The 19898-nt window shown below is 38.4% G+C and overlaps 1 protein-coding gene across 1 annotated transcript in view; it reads right to left on the reverse strand.

Annotated features, from left to right (window-relative positions):
* The window catches only part of LOC137599973 (E3 ubiquitin-protein ligase SMURF2-like), a 44653-nt gene that overhangs the window by 15229 nt on the left and 9526 nt on the right, over positions 1-19898 (reverse strand). Inside the window, exons 2-9 of the mRNA XM_068321265.1 lie at positions 17193-17231; positions 13389-13497; positions 11163-11296; positions 6543-6608; positions 6163-6247; positions 5331-5414; positions 3315-3523; positions 1044-1128 (exon numbers count right to left, since the gene is read on the reverse strand). Of these exons, the coding sequence (XP_068177366.1) occupies positions 1044-1128; positions 3315-3523; positions 5331-5414; positions 6163-6247; positions 6543-6608; positions 11163-11296; positions 13389-13497; positions 17193-17231 (811 nt within the window). The remainder of the gene's footprint in view (positions 1-1043; positions 1129-3314; positions 3524-5330; positions 5415-6162; positions 6248-6542; positions 6609-11162; positions 11297-13388; positions 13498-17192; positions 17232-19898) is intronic.

The following is a 19898-nucleotide window of genomic DNA, read 5'->3' on the forward strand; positions in this document are numbered from 1 at the left end:
ATTGTGGGAACTGATGCGTCTAAGGTGACATGATTGAAGTCACCTGAAATAATGAACAGAGCCTCCGGGTGCCGGGTCTGAAGAGCTGAGGTGGTAGTATAGATAGACTCACGTGTAGTCTCAGGGTTCACCAGTGGTGGAATGTAGTTAGCCAGGATAATGACGTGTGAAAACTCACATGCCAGGTAGTATCTATTTCTCTTAACAGCAGGGTCACAAACGCAGTCAATTAGAGGACAAGACCAGAACGCTCAGGAAAACCAAGACTGTCAACAAGCATTGCCGTTAGCCTTCTGACAAAGTACTTGCTGTAATTTCTTGGCTCATCTTCTCTCTTCCAGCAACATTCCTGTCAGAAGAAACCTCAACTCTGAAGCTCTGATCTGGGACAAACATGGAGCTTTCAGGAGGGACTGCCTGTGTATGTGAGAACTCTGTCCTTGTGTAAGTGAGGACACTCCAATCAGGGACCAAAACACATGCCTCATCACTACATCCTGGCTCACTTTAGGAGCTCTGTTCAGAATGTCCTGGCCCTTGGTTTTCTGATGTAAGCTGGATGTTAAATGCATGTGTTTCATTTCCAAGCAGCAGTTTCATCAAGGTGTAGCTAAAAATGTAATCCAATCGCTGTATGAAATCTCTTCTAGGTTATAGAGTCTGACTGAATGCAGAACCACGGGCCGATGGCATGTTCAGTGCTGCATGAGTCCAAAAATGTTCTTCCAAATTAACATGGGACTCAGGGGGTCATTAGTTTGGCCAAATCTGACTTGAACCAAAATGTATTCAATGAGAGCGCTGGTCGTAGAGAGTTTTTTTTTCTCAGCCCAATTCAGGCCAGTTTACGCCAGTCTGTTTTACGATAATGTGTGGTTTGATATCAAGATTCAAATACTGCAGGCACGGGACATTTTAACTTGACTTGTTTATGTCAATGAGTGGAGGGAATTATTCTTAATAGTTCTTCGCCACAACTATCAAAACAAATACAAAATGCTTGAAAGATGCAAATCTGGAAAATATAGATAGAACAAAATTACCTTGGCACACGGGGGTCATGCCAGGTGCTGACTCCAGTCTGTGTATGGAGGAAGTAGACCTGACCTTGCTGAGTTGTTCTTTGTTCTGTAACAGAGACAATTCATTAAAATCAACGTCAGAGGTGAAAACAACCCTAAAACGAGCTTCTGAGTCCTAATCAGTTCAAACAGGTACAGTATTGTGAGATTTTGCATTTTGAGAGTCTCTTCAGGTGTACGCCAATGTCTAATGTCTATTAGTTCCTCCCCAGTCTCCGGTGAGTTCATCCAAAGAAGACTGAGTCAACAAAATATGGTATAAACTCATCAAAGACTTCAATGAGTATTTTTCCAGAGTTCCTAGAGGGACGCTAGATGCCTTACAGCTCTGAAAGTCATACCTTCATATTAATGTCAAAATCTCGAAAGAAATGGAAAGGAAAATGTTTTTACTCTTTGAAAAACCCACTAATATCATTTAACGAAAACAAACAAGAGAACTGAGAATGCCAAAAAGAAATCACAAAATAATTGTTCCTCATTGGGTGGTTGAATAGTTGCTTCCATCCAGCTCAAGGATGAATGGAGAAAGTGTGTGAATGTTGGCACAAAGTCTGCTTGCTGCAGGGTTGTGGTGTTAATGTGTGTATACTGACCCCCTAATCCATCACTACCCCCCACCCTCAACTTCCTACTGGCAAAACGAATTTCCTACCAAGCTCTCCGTCTCCTATTTCCCTGCACACACTCACTCTTTTCCTTCTCTCGTGCATTCTCACCACACCCAGCCACTAGTTCAGAGGGTTCAACTGAGGAAGAAACTTCATGAACCTTTGGGCATCAGTGACTCACTTTGTTCGACCTCAGCCTGTTTCAGCGGACACAGCAGGACATTTCAAAAGGGAACAGGTCCAATAATGCCATTGAGAATTGCTGGTATACAGCGCATACTTGAGAATAATTTCTTTTGCAGACTCTGTGGGTACTTACTGTGAGTTGAACTGTGGCTGACTGTAAAAAAAGTGCACTTATCCACAAAAAATTAAATAAAAATAACTGATGTTGGAAAATACACTTGCATAACTTTTGCATTACTGTCCAAATGCTTCTACATGCCTCAAAGAATTACAGAACAAACTAGAACCAAGAACAGTCACAGACTGCAACATCACGCGACACCCCTGAATTCAAAATTTTACTTGCATAGGTCAAAGATCAAAGCTAGTGCTCTGACCTACTTTTATAGATCGAAGCACTAAGCCTTGATCTATGGTCTAACTCACACTGGTCTTCTCCCTCGTCTTTCTATCTAATCCGGTTCCTGAATGTAAAAAAAGTTGAAATTTTTTCTCAAAGTCATCTCATTTTCATCCCCTTCGCTGCCCGAGTAATGTCTTTTTTGTTTCATCTTTCTATCTGCAACGGTTGTGAAGATATTTGGTGGACTAATGGACGGACCAATGGACGGACAAACACACGAAGGCTGACAATTACATTACATCACTGCTTTGAAGAGGGACGTAACAACATTTTTGTAAAAGTGCCATCTATCACCAAACATCAAGAAATGAATATCTTGCTTTCTCACTTTTTATTTGATGCACAGCCATCTACTGACAGTCAAGAACACTGGGAAGCATTCAAGGACAGGAGCAGAGAGGGAAGCGAGTATGAAGAGTAACTTCATTCTATTCACTCAAAGAAACATCTACTACTGATCAGGTTAATGAATAAAAATCCAAGAGCAACTCATTATGTCTTTCATTTCCAAACCTGGATATTATGTTTTATGCACCAGTGCTTCACCTGAGCTTGTCTTTTTGATCTAAGTGAATAAAGTGTGTTGTGTCATGTTATGCAGCATGAATGCAGCAGACATTCGAACATGCAAGTACGTGCATCTCTACCACTAACAGTCTGGACATTTACACAATTCTCTCACTGTAACATATAATAATAAGTAAATATTAGCTGTAAACAAGAGTGGCAATGTTGCGCAACCAAATACATCTAGTATGGGAAGACATCCGAATGAGATTATTTGGGCGTTATTATATGTTGAAACAGTGTTTATAGTTATGAATTGCATTCCTTTACAGCCCAAAAATAGAAAAAAGGCCTGGGAAACAATTAGCAAGTCAATAACCTTGGTTGATTGTTCCACTTTTGGTTTTGAGACAGTTCCCAATGTTGTGACTTGAATGTTACACACCCTAATCCTTGGTTCTTTCTCCTAATCCTGCTTTACTCTTGTTATGCACAAAAAAATCTTAATCCACAAGTTTTTCTCACCGTAACCCTCCGGTAGGTCAGGCGGCGTGTGTAGGTGTGTTCGACTCATGTAGTTACGATGTCGCTGTGACCGAACCCGCCTCTCCTGGACCTGTTGGCCACCCGGTGGGCCGCTGGCCTCAGCCCCATTCACGGGAGTCATAACTGGTGTGTTCTCATCTACCACACAGCTCAACGGACGCCCTGGGCTTGAGTACTCCGTTGCTGGCCTGGGAGAGAGGAAAAAAGTTATCTATATATGTCTATCTATATCTTTCTATATAAATATTTTTATGAACATGTTTTTATATGAAGAAATTTGGGTGTAAACTCAAGTTCTGTCAGATTTTCAAGTATAACTTTTAATATCAGATATACAGATATTTTTAAAACAAACCATAAACACAGTAATAGTTTTTAAATAGCATTTTGTCAGACAAATGCTACTGTGAGCTGAATAATGCACGTGTTTTCATTCTGAGGTTTACAGAGAGGGATTGAGTGCATACGACTGTGATAAAGTGTAGCCATATTATTTTTTCTTGTGATGTCCACACATATACACACAATTATGTTCACTTTTAGCCAATATCTTTTGTCATTTTGTCATCATGAACCGTAATGTTTTACGGTTATGGTCAAGATTAGATTGACACACAGAATCATGGCTTTCATACAAGCAGACAAAACATCCTCCAGTAGATTGTTTTGTGTGTTTGACTGCTATGAAACAGCAGAAATTATCAACAGATATCTCATATGCAGACACAAACAGAGACAGTTGGCAGACTGACATTTACTGTATCTCTCTGTTTAGCATGTCTGATGACTGTCTGGCAACAGCAGTTACTGACGCCTTGTTATCTTAAACCTTGGTCCCTTGTCTGTCAACCAACAAAACACCCCTTCCCCAGTTCATGCAGCCTTCCTCCCTCTCGTTTCCTCTTTCTCCCTTCTCACCAGTGGCTTATGTCTCACTCTGTTTTCCTTGGTTCTTTTCTTCAAGTTATTTCAAACTCTTTTTGTTTTTTGAGGGTTTTTTTTTTCACCATCTATAACTACAGTTTGTCCTCTCACAAGTAACTCATGGACCACACTGCAAAGTTTGCCATTTAATGAACAAGACCCAGCTTTATGTTGGGTAGCTCTCTTAATGGATCCACTGATATGGGCCAAGTAGGAAGGCGGCACTTGTTCCTGCAGGACAGAGGCCAAGTAAACTCTGGCTGCGCGACTGGCTGGCGAGTCTACTGAAGCGTGTGTGTGTGTGTGTGTGTGTGTGTGTGTGTGTGTGTGTGTGTGTGTGTGTGTGTGTGTGTGTGTGTGTGTGATGTGGTGAATGACTTGACAGAAATGTAGTCATTACCAATAGAACATTATTGTCAGGTTCAACAGAGTGTTTGTCTCATTTGTTGTGCATGACATCAGCATGACATTTGATGAATTGAATTAAAGACTCCGGATTATTTCATTTCAAGGTTATTATTGGGAAACCTGAATTTGGAAGGATAAAATCAACCAGCCTGTTCTGTAAAGAATGGATGGTAGACAGACATGTAGCTCCAAGTACAGAGGGGTCCTTAGAAACCCTCTGTACTTGGTGATATAAGTTGGGCTCCAAAACTTTGGTTGGTACAAAGACATCATTGAGAATGGCAGCAGAATTACAACAGCTTACTTGAAACCACCGGCTACGCCTGCTACAATAAAATCCAAATGATACCGATTCCAAAGCCAACCAATACATGACAAAGTTCTTTTGGTATTTTAACATCTGGTTTCTAGACTGTCAACGTGCTACATATGTATTATGGGGTAGCTTTGCGCTGACAGACCTCACGGAGATGCTGTAATATGAGTAGAGAGGATTGTGAGACAAAAGTTGATCAGATTGTTAATTACTAATTACAATTTCAAATTGCAATCAATACTATGACATCAATAGCATCCCATTATAATGATCAGCCCCTCTGGTGAAACCCAGCTGAGGAAAGCAGGCTGGTGTTGCGGACCGGTATTCTAAGTGTGTAGATGTACCTGGTAGGTCTCTCCCACTGTGTAGAACGGGTGGTGTGGTTAAGGTACTGTATCCTTCCAGAGGCTGTCCTCCTCTCTTCCCAGCTGAAGAGAGAAACCAACAGGTTAGATACAAACTAATACGTTTTTGTTCATCTTCAACATCTCTGTAAACACGCCTATCTCGCAGCACTACCCACGTTGTCTAGTAATCCCTCACTTACTGGCGCTTTAAAATGTACGGCTTCACTACATCGCAGATTTTTAGTAGGTAGTCACGTGATACTGTACGTGCATGCTATTGGCTGACATCATCCGGAAGTGCGCTGCATTCCAAGACTCACTAAACGTAGTGCTATACAGTGGAATTAAAGAAACACTGTTCTTTAATACAAAAGTGTTTTAAACAGTCAATACAAGTGTGGAAAAAGGTAATACATATATAAGGTGGTTTAACATCAATATATATTCCCGTAAATAATCAAATAGTTTGTCACTATACTGCAGAATTTTGTTTAATACGGCTAGTCCTGGGACACATTAACCGCGAGTAACGATTACTGTATTGTGTACTAATGGCACAAATGTCATCACTAAACATACAGCCTTGTAAATGTACCTCTTTATAGCTTCAAGAAGGATTCTTCTAAATACTATATACTATATACTGTAGATATTTAAAAGAAAGTTTAACTAGCTTCCTGAAGACGTCCACGCTGAAGACTATTTCAAATATATTTTGTCTTTAATGGCGTGATTTCAGCAGCTCAAGAAAAAGAAAACCTTTAAACAAAAGCAGTGTGTAAAAATGCGGTAGCCTCTTTTTTAAAGGGAGAACTATTATAATACTGACCCATCAGGTAAGTCGTTGTCAAACAGACGACTGCAATCGACCACTGGTCCTCCTGTCCCAATGCGATCTCTGGACTGAAGACTTACTTCACATAAACAAAGACAAGAGATGCTGTTGATCAATTTGATTTTTTTTTCTTCGTATACCCCTCTTGGCCTGTCACCATCATGCAACTATTTGAGCAACCTTTGTTTTGCATATTCATTAGAATTCCTTGCAAAAACCTGCAAATCAGAGTGCATCGAATACTTGTACTCCCCACTGTATGGAGTGTATGTTTTGCTTGATTTGTCCGATCATAGAAACATAGTTGTTGTTTTTTTAATTCCAATGTAAAGTAACAAGATCGAAATTGTGTATTAATAACTTTGGGTTCTTACCAACTATTTGACCTCTGACGCTATCGTTGTCATTGGGACCAAGTTTGTTCAGATCCAGTCTCTGATCTGCAGGGGCAAAAACAAACAAAACACATTGGTTCAGTACCTGCCACATTTACATCCATGAAATGATCCAGGTGCTAAAAGGATGAATAACTTCTTGCATTTCCATTAACTGATTGCAGAATATGAAAACATACAGGTAGCCACAGATGTGAGATGTCTCATTAAGACCCTGAAAAATTATCCAGGAAGGCTTACGTCAATGCACAGTGGACCAAAATACAATGAATATTAAATTTCAATCTAAAATTGCCATTTGGGGTTACTTAAATGTCATTACTACTCTAAATACAAAAGTACTATTCCCTAAGACTTACCAGATGCAATAACAGGACATAAAAACAACACTTAATAAAATAAAATACTGTGGAGCATGTAGCCAATGAAGAGAATGAGGACAAGTTATTGTCGGTGAGAGGCCGAGCTGGCACAAAAAAAGATTGTCACCAATACCATCAATAGCCTTTTTTTCATCATCTGTGATAAACTGTAAAGTATCCAAGGTACAAAATATGGCGGGACTCGCTTGTTCGTATCTCCGAATGTTCATAAGTTGAAGACAGACTAATCAGGTCTGTAGAACACCATACAGGACTGCACAATATATTGTTTTTTCATGAACACAGCAATGTGTACATTCACAAAATATCACGTATACCATAGCACAGGATGGACAATGTTAAGTACGATAAATAAACTCAAACATGCAATGCTCTGATGTTTTGCTGCTGCAATGTTTTTGCTTGACAAAAAGAACATGTGGTTCTCATAATCAGTGACTAATCTACAAGTGTAGTTTCTCTCATAGTGTGTGTGTGCGCGCGTGCGTGTGTGCACGTGTGTTTGTTCGTGTGTGTGTGCGTGCATCTGTTCCGGATATGTGTCCAGACTAAACAGCAATGGTCTAAGCCTTACATGGCTGGAATAGTAAGCAGATTTTTCTCTTAAATAAGAAGAGTGAAACGGAGAGAAAGAATGTTTACAGACCTTTAACCACAAGCCCTCACCGCACAACTCAGTTCCTCAAATTGAGGAAAATTACATGTAATAATCAAACTATGTGTTAAAAGTGGATGTGCATGATCTGAGTCTCTTCAATGTAGATTAATTCTTGATTAGATTGGTTCTTGATATCGGTCTCTATTTACAAGTTTTCATGTCTGAGAGCATAAAAGAAATATAACAACTACTTTATATAATTTGCTGTTAAAACACTAGAAACGGTCAAACTACATGTTCAAACTGAGGTGGACAGACACATGTAATCAGTAAATTCATTTAAAAGAGGTGTGCTGAGTTTGTATGTTCGAAAATGTGTGAACTTAAACTATGTGCCTGCCATAATACAGGAAGTGAAGCTCAGTGCACAGACAGATGGACTTCTAGGAAACTAGACAATACTGCTGTATTACCACCTTGGTGTGTGTGTGTGTGTGTGTGTGTGTGTGTGTGTGTGTTTGTGTGTGTGTGTAAACAAGTCAGACTGTTTTGTAGTACTTGTGTTTGTATTGGATGATGAAGTGACTGAGCTATGTGTATCACAATTACTTCCAAACCAAGGCAGCAATTCTAAAATGTCTGTGTTCTTGTATTTGTTTCTGTGTATAGTACATGTATGAGGGACGCTGTTTATGTTACTGCTGCACAAAGGACAAAAGGGATAACATGAGTGCCAGTGTCATGTTTCCCTGTCCACTTCCTGTGATGAAGTATAATTTCCTTATTTTTGCCATGCAGTAACTGGATGGTCTAGAGCACATGTGTCAAACTCAAGGCCCGGGGCCAAATGTAACCCTGTACATCATTCTATGTGGCCCGTGAGAGCATAAAAGATCAGAGTGTCTAAAAATAATTAGATTAAAAAAAAGAAAAGTCTGCTCTGAATAAAAACTACATATCCCACAATGCAGTAATTGAGCCTATTTTAACTTTGACAAAAACGTTTTGAACAACGTTAACGTCCTAACTTAGTTTGATGTTATTTTTCTTTATTCATTGGATAGTTTGGTCTGTGATTGATGGAGTTTTGTGGGTTTAATAACCTGACAAATCAAAAGAATTTATGTTATAACACAGAAACAAACAAACTTTTTTTCTGTGCAACTGTCATGAATTGAATAAGTAATAAATCCAGAGTTACTTAACATTAAGGAGTAGTTGCATTTATTTTGCATTACATTGAGTTACATTTAGTTACATTTATTAATTACATCTGGCCCTTTGAGGACAGCTGTGATACTGATGTGGCCCTCAGTGAAAATGAGTTTGACCCCCTGGACTAGAGCCTATCGAAAACTATTTCTTAAAGCTGTGGACAAACATTGGTCCTTTGGCTCAGGCTGATTTCTGGCATTATGAGATAATCAACATCAGCAGGGAGCTGTTTCATTGGCTGATTAAAGCAAAAATATCTGCAGTCAGACATCTGCAGACAAGATAGTCAGTGTGGCTGCTGCAAAAGAATGTTGGGATCCACCCCTCCCCTTATGCCATTCAAAAGATGTTAGTAGGAGCCGTCGCGCATTGGCAAATATGCAATGCTCAAACAAACTACCTATGAGGAAATGATAAGTTCTTTAAAAGCTCAAGTATCTTAAAATTCATTGAATGAGGCAAAATTCAACCAGAAGGACAATACAATGAAATAAAACACTGTCAAATTTTATTTTGGCAAAATATAGATCACGCCAAAACCGTAATTGTCTAACAAGAAATCATTTCCTTGTTTACTGCTGTTTTCTACAGAGACAAAAAGAGCTGATGATTTTGTGTGCCCAACACTAGTGTTTTCTACTTAATTCTACTTTATGGCAATACAAAAGTTTTAAATGCTCCTGATAAGGTGGGCTAAAACGTATTTTTTGATACTTTACTTTTCTGGGCATTTATTTAGCAGAAACAGATTTTTCTACTTACAAGACAAAGAGTTCACATACCTAGGCAGACAAAACCATTAAAAGAAACAAGAGTATTAAAATGTCAAATTTGATTTTAATTTGTTATTATTAAACAAATTATTAAAATGTCATGTGACATTGACACCACAATTCTAAAACCTAAATCTGTCAACCTGTACAAACTACTCTCAATCCTTTAGTGATGCATTTATCCTGACAGGAGTTGGCATCAGCGATTTTAAATCTTGGCAAGTCACAATACAATTTATTTGTAGTCACTGGCGTTTTCAAATGTGAAATTTTGTTGAAAAAACATCCAAGAAATTACACTTTTATTAAAATAACTCTGAAAAAGCTTGCGGGGAGTGACTGACTGAACCGAATGGATGCATGGAAATATCTAAAATGCCATGTTTTAAAAAAAGGAAAAACCAGTATGTGGTTTTGCTGCATGACTGTCTCAGTTCAGGCAGTAGAGGAACTGCCAACAAGCCAGGCAAGGCTAACAAGCATGAGGACTGCAAAGAAAAACCAAGTCTCAGTTAGTTAGAAATCAAGATGCAGAACTTTGGGACAGCAGTGTGAAGCCCAGTTGAAAAACCAACCATCTTGAGAATATCTCTGTGCAAAACTGTTGCTGTTACTTTCTATGTATTTATATTCGTAAGAGAAACCTTCTGCGTAACCAAAGTTTTTCAAACTACTATTCCAAACATGCAGCCTTTTCCTTCTTTTTGCATTGTATCAAACATCTGCATGAAAGCAGGTGAATGCTTCCAACCAAAAAAGCTATTTACTTCCTTGAAAAAACCAAACAAAAAATCACACTACAAATGTAAAATAGCTTGTGACCTTTATTCTAAGCTACAAGATGTTTACAGGCAATATTTTTTGATATGTGTAGGCCAGCTTATGAAAGAGCAACACATGTAACAGAAGGTTAGAGACTTATTAAACCTGCTGCAGCAAAAAAAAAAAAAAAAAAAACAAGCACAAGGAAAGTTTGCAGTCCACAATTTTGGTGTTGTCAACATACATCTTCTCTTCTTTTCCTTTTCCTTTGCTTTTCCCTTCAGGGGTCGCCACAGCCAATCAGTGTCCTCCATCTAATCCTGTCTTCTGCATCCTCTTCTCTCACACCAACTACCTTCATGTCCTCTTTCACTACATCCATAAACCTCCTCTTTGGACTTCCTCTAGGCCTCCTGCCTGGCAGTTCAAAACTCAGCATCCTTCTACCAATATATTCACTATCTCTCCTCTGGACATGTCCAAACCATCTCAGTCTGGCCTCTGACTGTATCTCCAAAACCTGTCAACATACATGTGTGTGTAAATATACATACACACGTGTACATATCTCCAAACAGGCGTAAAGAAAAGAAAATACAAATATGTGTGCATCCATGTGTGAAATAAAAGGGGCACAAAAGGAAAAACCCAATCAAAGATAATATGTGGTGAAAATAGGCAAGAGACTGTTGACAATATGATGGGTATATTTATCATTCAAATTCAGTGACGGAAAACCTGTCTGTTTCACATAGTTGACTACTAAGCAACCTCTTCAGGTACTGCTTTGAGCAGACCAAACTCAAGTGAACCCTTGTTCACAACTGTTAAGCTGTACAAATCTTGATTACATATAATGGATACTCACAGCCAGTGTCTTTGAGTCTGTTGATGGTGTTGGACAGAAGGCGAACACAGCCAAGGAAACCTGCACCTTGTTTTTTGTGTATCTTCTTGTGGTTCCATACACTGATGGTGATTGAGTCTGCCTTTCCAATATATCTGATAGAGGAAGTGAGCAAACAATACAGGTCAATGACAACATGTATCTAATCTTAAATGGCTCAATAAAACATGGTTTGGGGTAATTTGTGCCAGTTATAAGAACAATGTAATGACAAAAATGAATTCATTAGCAACACTTACAAAAAACTGAAAAATACATGGAAGAAGAACAAACATTTTAACTTTTGTTGCAGTTACTTTTCCGACTACCGACTGCAATACATGGTGCAAAGTTTCAGCATGCAGTCAGATTGGCTGATTTTACAGTAAGTGTGTGTGTGGCTGAGCTTGTGTTTGTGCAGATTTAGCACAGTTGTGGCCAGTCTAGTCGTGGTTGAAGAATGAAAACACAGGAAGTCCCCATGATCTGCACACCGACTGTCTGAGATCCAGACAGAAAACAGAGTTCAACATTCAAACACACACACACACACACACACACACACACACACACACACACACACACACACACACACACACACACACCTTGTAGTCACTGCATGAATATCACAAGAGTGGGGTTTCCCTACTACACATATCAAACATATGGGCTTGATGTTGAGGAGTTAGAAACTCTTGGGTAGTTTTAGAATGGAGATGAGCATTTCAAAATGGTGAAGTTGTTCACACTAAAACCCTAAACTTTGACTTTTTTTTTACAATTTCAGAACAGAGATTCACAAAACATTAGCTTTTAGCTTAGCTCCCTCGCCTATGTGCACTTGTGTAACTCAAATGACTCTCTGAGAAGGTTGAAATGCGATAATTTAAAATCTCTCATGTGATTTTCTGGCAGTTATGAGATTAATAAGTTAATGGGCAAGGCACCACCTTGGAGCTTTTTGCCATTAAATGTCTTCTCTGATATATCATTGTAGGTAGTGAGGTAACCATGACAACACCTCCATGTGACCGGCTAATAAATGACTGGCTCTTTGTGTGCATATTTTTATGTTTTTTTACAGATATGAGCACAAAACTACCAAAACCAAAAAAAGGCATGAAGATCCCTTGCAGGATAAACTTCATGTGGGAAACGACACAACTGCCTTAAGCAGGCTGGTGATGGGGGTGTGGCAGGCTGGCAATCTGCCAAGCCTACTCTGCTTTCATGTTAGCCATTTCCTGAACCAAAGGAGGCCAGGGGTCGTTGGCAGGAAGTGCCCCGATGAGAGAGTGGGGATCAGGAATAGGGTATAGAATTATGTAAAAGGATAAGTGGAAGTGACGTTGATGCTGACAGGGCACAAAAAGCATTGCCTGAAGGTGCCTGAAAATTTAAGTGTGCCAGTAAAGTCATGATTTATCTGTGGCTGAGGAAAATGATCAAGGTACCATTACAATCAAGTAGACGCTGGGAAACAGTGGGCTTATAAAATGTTTTTATAATGTCTCCACTGTCCATTAAGAATTCTCCCTCTCTTAGTCACAATCATTTTCCAAAGCTACACTGCCATTCTTCTCATGAGGTTTCAGAGATGTGTACCTAAAAAGGTATAAAAGTGAAAAGGGTGACATTGACCTCATTTTTCAAGGTCAAGGTTGTGATCTAAATTTCATCCCCTTGCTTCCCTGAATATAATGCCTTTTTGTTTTGTCTTTCTATTTTATCTGGTTCCTGAGATATGTGCAAAAATATCTCAGGATAGAAAATATCTCAGACCATAGATCAAAGCTAGTGCTTTGATCTATGGTCTGAGATATACTGTATGTGTGAGTTGTGTTGGTAGGAAACAACTCACACATTTTCTCTCATATAGCCCATATACTGTACATAGGTCTCAGAAAGGCCTGATATATGGAAGGTCTGAACTCTTACTCTACAAGATGTTCTGTAGACATCTCCAAGGATTTAAAGATGTGTCTTTTCACGCAGTAAAAACATGAATAAATCTACATTTTTGGAACACTTAATATATTAGTTCCACACAGAGATGTGCAAAACAGCAAAACCAGTATGCTGTTCTGTAGTTCAGTTACAGCAATACTATATTGTACCTTTCACCTTTGAACACAAAAACTTTTGTTTCTTAATGACACATAAATGGCACACTGCAGCACACTGCTCATGAAGGTTTTGTTAACCTACAAATCATAATGTTGGTTCCATTTGGGGTCCAACGTATTTCTCACAGTATCTGTTGAGTGGCATTGTCCTGAGCCGTCCACCACCACTTTGGCAAAAGGATCTGGCAAGCCTGTGAAAAGAAATAGTCGGAAAAAAAGTTTATTTTTAACTGTTGAAACCTACAACCAAACAATACAGGTACTCCTTTCATGGTGGAAACACATAATGAAACTCATCTGACACATTTTTAAGAGACCACACTCACTAAAGTATTGCTTCGCAGAAAAGTAGAGGTTTGCTAACTTAGGTCCTAGACATCCTATTTTGATGGTCACCAAATGAACTGCATGGGTCCAAACAAGTCGATAGGCATCACGGGAATCTGGGACAAAAGCTTTATTTCTAGTGTTGATCAACAATACATCTCAGTCAACAGAGATGTATCCCATAATTCCTTACTAATATACTTTTAGTATTAATAACAATCATAAGAGTTTTACAGTATAAGACAAATAATGTGCCTATTAGGGGAAATAATACTGTTAAGAAGCAGTTGGGCAGAAACAAACACTTTGAACAAGGGGCAAACTTAGTGCAATGTTGTATTGCTGCCTTTGACTGAGAGATGTAGATTAAATATGAGATACATATTGCATTAGGTTCAGATTGGGAAGGTAATGTGACTAGATATATAGGATAATTACAATTTTGTGTGAAATTTCATATTAAATGTTTTGAGTCATGTAACTCAAGTATCATAACATTAAAGTAACTATGACTTTGTTACTTTTGGACACGTCAATGCCCTGGGTAAATGAATAGGCAGCACAAAGGGAAAAAAATCTGTAAGGTGTTTTATGTAGATGTATCCACGTAAGACAGAAGAACAAACATTACAAAAAGAAATATGTCAGGTTGGAAAGTTGGAAAGATATTCATCAATTTCCTAGATTAATGTCTCATTAGGGAAATATTAATATTTAGTAAAGTAGATGAGCTACAATCTTATTTTCATAATAAAAACTTAATAACCGTATGTGATAGATTTTTCCTAGTTAGTCCATCTAGGCTGGCACTCGAGTAACTGTTTGGAATTTGCTACATAACAATGAAGTTGATATTTTCACCTATAAAAAAAATTCACAAATTATATACAATCACAATTTTCTAAAATACTGCTATAGTGTGACCAAACCAGTATTCAGTTGAATGCAGAAATTTGGTGACATTGCACTGAAAATAGTCATTGTGACATCTGTATAACAATTTGTAGACGCTTCCTAAGCACTCGTCGGACAGTCTGCTGAACACACAGACCAATGTTCATCACGCCTGAAGGATGGCTTGTTTAAAAGCGAGTAAGATAGTAGCTCATTAGCTTTCTTACCACAGCACAAACAAGGTGGTCTTTGTGAAGTGGGGCATAAAACACTCACTGCTGTCTATAAGCCAAATTACCACCTGGGGACAACAAATCTTTAGTCCAGTGATTCTCAAATAGTCGGGGGCGCCCTCCAAGGGGCCAGGGGGCGTGTGTGACCCCAGTGAATGTTCAAGGAAAAACTACCATTTGCTTTTTCATTAATGTACCAGAATAAAATGTAATTTCACATCCACTAGGTAGGTGGCGTGCTCACGTTTACATGTAATGTGCCATTAATGTAATTAATAGAACACTCCCCAGGAGTATTTACTCCTCTGCTATGGTGTATGATTTATTTCACTGAGCATGCACACACGCATGCACAAATCTTCTACTTTTTAGAGGACATATCTCCAGGCACTGAAACTTAATGTGAGTCAAACCTGTTAAGTTACTTCCTTTTGTGGTTGCATGTAAGCACGTGTGTGAAAGCAATACGATTCATTTCTATGACTTCCAGCTGAAAACCAACTATTGGTTCAATAGGTGATTTTATCCTGAACAAAAATGGCAATTGAGGTCGAGGATATGTGTTGTTTGAGTGTTAAAAAACATACTGTCAGTTGAACCAAATTACATACAGCTTTTCACACAATATTTGACACAACACATTTTATAATAAAATGCCCAGTTAGAAGTAGAAATGTCTTCTTTGATAAACAGTGACATTTACAATTACTACCATGAAATTTCAGCAATTTCAAGTAATTTAAATAATATCTAGACCGGGGTGCTCATGAACATTACGGTAGTTGATTGTGACGGAGATTGTGACCGTACTTTGGGCAGATTGCATGGCATTCAAAAAATAGGTGTCAGCACATGCAACAACACTAACAAGCTGGTTAGCAATTGGATAGATCGTTTGACAGATATAAAATAGATATCAGTCTATCAACCTTCACCTGATTGACACGCAGGGCAGCCAATCAGATGCTATCTTACTTTTTCTTGAACTGTGGTCATCAATCATGAGCAGACACAGTGCTAAGACAACAACAACAGTACAAAGTTAGCTTGTGAATTACCTACAATTTTTAGTCTTTTTTTTGTCTTAAACCTATGAAAAAGTAAAAGTTGAGTGGGGAAGCTTGACCAAGTAATAAAAACAAAAACTTAACACATTCATACAGAAAGGGAGAAGGATGTTTTTTCAATGACATTTTTGAATTGCATTTGCCTCATATTCCAGTCTACCATCTCAATACCAAAGAAGGGAAAATTGGAGCTGGATTTACAGACTGTTCATAGAAACTGCGACACCAACTTTCCACCGAAAAGTGAGCTAAAAAAGAAAAGGTGAACGAACTAAAAAGCCAGTTGTCGAGACAGCAGTCATTTTTCTCACAATCAACTTCAAAAGCGAAAGCCGCCACCAAAGCATCGTTCCGAGTGAGTCACCTCATCCTTACCATGATGTCCTTCCAAGTGGGACAAATAGTAAAAGAGGCATTCGTGAAGCAGCTGACTCAATTATGGAATATTTAATGTTTCAAACAAAAGATGCAACATCTTTTGTTGCAGCAGCGCCATGATTTTTCAAACTTCTAGAACCTAATAAAGTAAGAGCTGAAGACATAAGATGGAATTGTCTGTCAGGAGTTGAACAAATGCTTTTGAGACTTTTTGTTGCTGAAGTAAGTTGCTACATTAGTGTAGTTTTTGGGAGGATGCTGAGGTTGATTCAGTCGCGTGCAGCACTATCTCACCTGAACGTTTCTCAGGTGGAAAATGAGATTTTGACATGACAAGCCAATATTTAGCTGAAGTCCAGGGCTAATCGACAGTACTTGAACTTCGTTATAAAGGAAAGTATCACAATATAGAAGAAAGTACCCCAATAAGCAGAACTGTGCTACCACCAAGACTGCATTGTTCAGTTCCACTTATCATTTGCACGTGTGCTTGAGGCTTGCTATAAGCAGCTACTGTCTGGACTATCCATCCCTGGCTTATGTCATTCAGTGCAAATCATCAGAATAAACCCAAAGCATGACAAAATTGTACATAGTTAATTGTGTTGTGCAACATGGGCTCATGCGATTATGCAAGGTACATTAACATACATTGTACATATAAAGAATTCTAATATATTCCTAAATAAATGTTTTGCATTTTTGTAGTAGGTAGATCATGTTGACTTTTTCATTTAATAAGTAGCTCATATGCTGAAAAAGTGTGAGCACCCCTGACCCAGACCTTTGGATTCTTATCTTCTGGAAGCTAGGTTAGCAGTGACTCTCTGCACAAGGTGTGCGTCACAGACAGGATGTTCCTTAGGGACTTCATTTACAGCAGGGCTTCAACAGCCAGCAAGCTGTCACTGCTGACAAGGCCCACTCTAATGCACAAGGGAGGGAATGGAACAGGAATAGCAACATATAAAAATAGGTTCTACTTACGGAAGAAATCTTTCTTTGCCAGGTTCTTTGCACAAAGGACTGGAGGAGAAAAGATACATGGTCTTGTTAATGACAGTTTGAGTTACATCAAATGAGTAAATTAGATTAAAAAAAAACAAAAAAAGAAAACCTACAAGGCCAAAGACTTGCACAAAAAACATCAATACCAGAATTATACATAGCTTTCAGTAGTATGCAATTTTATCATTTAATTGTCCAGTTAATTTTTAAATAAAACCTTTTATTTTATTCAAAGTATTCTACTTATATAAAACATTTCAGAAATGGCTAATGTGTCTCAGCATTTACTCAATGTGTCATACAGTGTATTAGTACTGTAGTTAACATTCTCTGATTATAAAACCATTGTATGGATTCTGAAGTCTTCATGTTCACATCTCTGTACCACTGCTTATGATATCACAGACAAAAATATTTTAACATGTAATAACATTACAGGTATATCTTACAGCTGTAATGTGGATTGAGTAATTTCTTTTGTGCTGGCTATATTTTTTAGGGAAAATCCTGAAACCAACTGAAAGATGTCACCATTCATCAATTCCTGTCTAAGCTCTTTAACTTGACATGGTTTCCCTAAGTACTCCACTTCTACACTTCGGCTTGTCCATTTTCGCTGTCTCAATAACAGAGCAGGGGAACCAGTCGAAGAGTTTCTCCTTGTAAAATATTGAGAAGACAAGCACTTTCCTATATTAAGCAAGCCTCTGGGGGGGTTGCATCACAGGTAACATACAATGAATGGCTCTCAGCAGAGACAGTCTACAGATGTCTTTTAAATTTCTCCCTACATATCTTGTACTTTTTTGAAAGGTCTCTGTGAACTGAGGCAAGACAATGCTTTGTTTGGAACTGGCTAGACAATCCTGTGACAGTTATAGAATGTGACAAAGCAAGCAAAGAGCAGTGGGACAAAAATCCAACATGATTAAGGTAATAAGAACAATAATTCAATATCACCACATATACAAGTGACCTCTCTCCTTTCCATTTGATTAATGGCAATAAGCTTCTGGGAAGAATAGTCACTTCCTTGATTAATCTTCTGGGTGGCTTAGCGACTTCATGATCAGCAAAGGCATTTTACATCAGGTTAAAATCTAAATTGCATCCTTTGGTTCATTTCATCTTTCTTGGGCATTACTTCCTGAGAACTAATGAATAACATGTAAATAATCAGGCCCAAAAGGCTGCTCTACCCAGCTTTACCAAGGCCTGTATGGGATGTACTATTGTACCGGTACTTGCATTTAGGTACAGAAAGTAAGATCCATTATAGTAATAACAGATTTGGCATTTTAACTCAGAATTCAACAAAATATTCACACAAACCATCCACAAACCCTCTGCCACCAGTGAAATGCCAGTTATTCTTAATGCTTACCATGAAGCTTTCTTATTCAATTAAAACTACCGTAACGTTTGTAACATGGCTAAACGTGGAAAATTTGCAGTGGGACAACTGATCCTTGAAAACAAGTGTAGTACAACACCTCGCTACAGTATTTTGTACCAAGTTTCACCTTACCATCTACTGATTCAGTAATGTGTAGCCAAAATATATGGCAATTGTTTAAAATCCGAAAATAATATTTGAGAAAATGGGACATCAGAACTTGATATTTACGTACATGCATCACAAAGCAGGACTTACTGAATGGTTACCAGTATAATGTTATGGCTTGTTGGAGCCATAAGTTATTTGATGCAGTTTCTACTTGAATCAACACTGTTAATATTTATTTACCTCACTTAAATCTGCACTTTAAGGCATTTTCTCACTTTAGAATCCCAACAACCATACAAAATGATTTTAACTTTACAGCTGTTTAATCAACAACAAAGCTGTATTTATTATTCTATGTTTGAAGCTTGTTAACATGCCTATGCCGACCTAACTGGAGACATTGTGGCACATATGGATTATCAAGTGAAGTACAGTAGATGACACAAAAATATGTGAACCTGTTGCAAATAAGTACTAAGCACTACTCATGAAAAGCTATGGACAAGCCTTACGGTGTGTAGATCTGGACAATCAGCAAAATGTTACAGTTACAACAAATTAAATAGAATCACTGCAAGGTAACAAATTATGTCAATAGGCACTGACTAGGCTGACGTGGATGGACACTAACCACTGGCTTGTCAGAAGAAATTACACTACCAAAGCCGACCGTATGGCCACAGACCAAATTGGAGGCACCCAGAAAAGCCTCCTATGGAACAAAACACACACCATGTTGTCGGCAGACAGGAAAAAAACAGAAGAAATAGATGCTTGGTAAACCGTTCTAGACAAAGTATTTAAGTTGATGACAAAACTAATTTTAACTAGAACCAAGGCAGTCATAGACTGCAACATCCCGTGACACCCCTGAATTCAAAATATTACCCTGACCTACTTGCATAGGTCAAAGATCAAAGCTAGTGCCCTGACCTACATTCATAGATCAAAACACTAGCTTTGATTTATGGTCTTAGTCACACTGGCCTTCTCCCTCGTCTTTCCATCTTATCCGGCGGTTTGAGTGTGCAAGAGTTGAAATTTGACCTTGACCTAGTTTTCTCAAGGTCATCATCACATTTTCGACCCCCTTTACCACCTGAGTAATTTTGCCTTTGTTTCATCTTTCTATCTGCAACTTTTTTTAATACATTTGGTGGACTGACGGACGGACGAAC

Source organism: Antennarius striatus, chromosome 8 (assembly GCF_040054535.1).
Source record: "Antennarius striatus isolate MH-2024 chromosome 8, ASM4005453v1, whole genome shotgun sequence".
NCBI classification, from domain to species: domain Eukaryota; kingdom Metazoa; phylum Chordata; class Actinopteri; order Lophiiformes; family Antennariidae; genus Antennarius; species Antennarius striatus.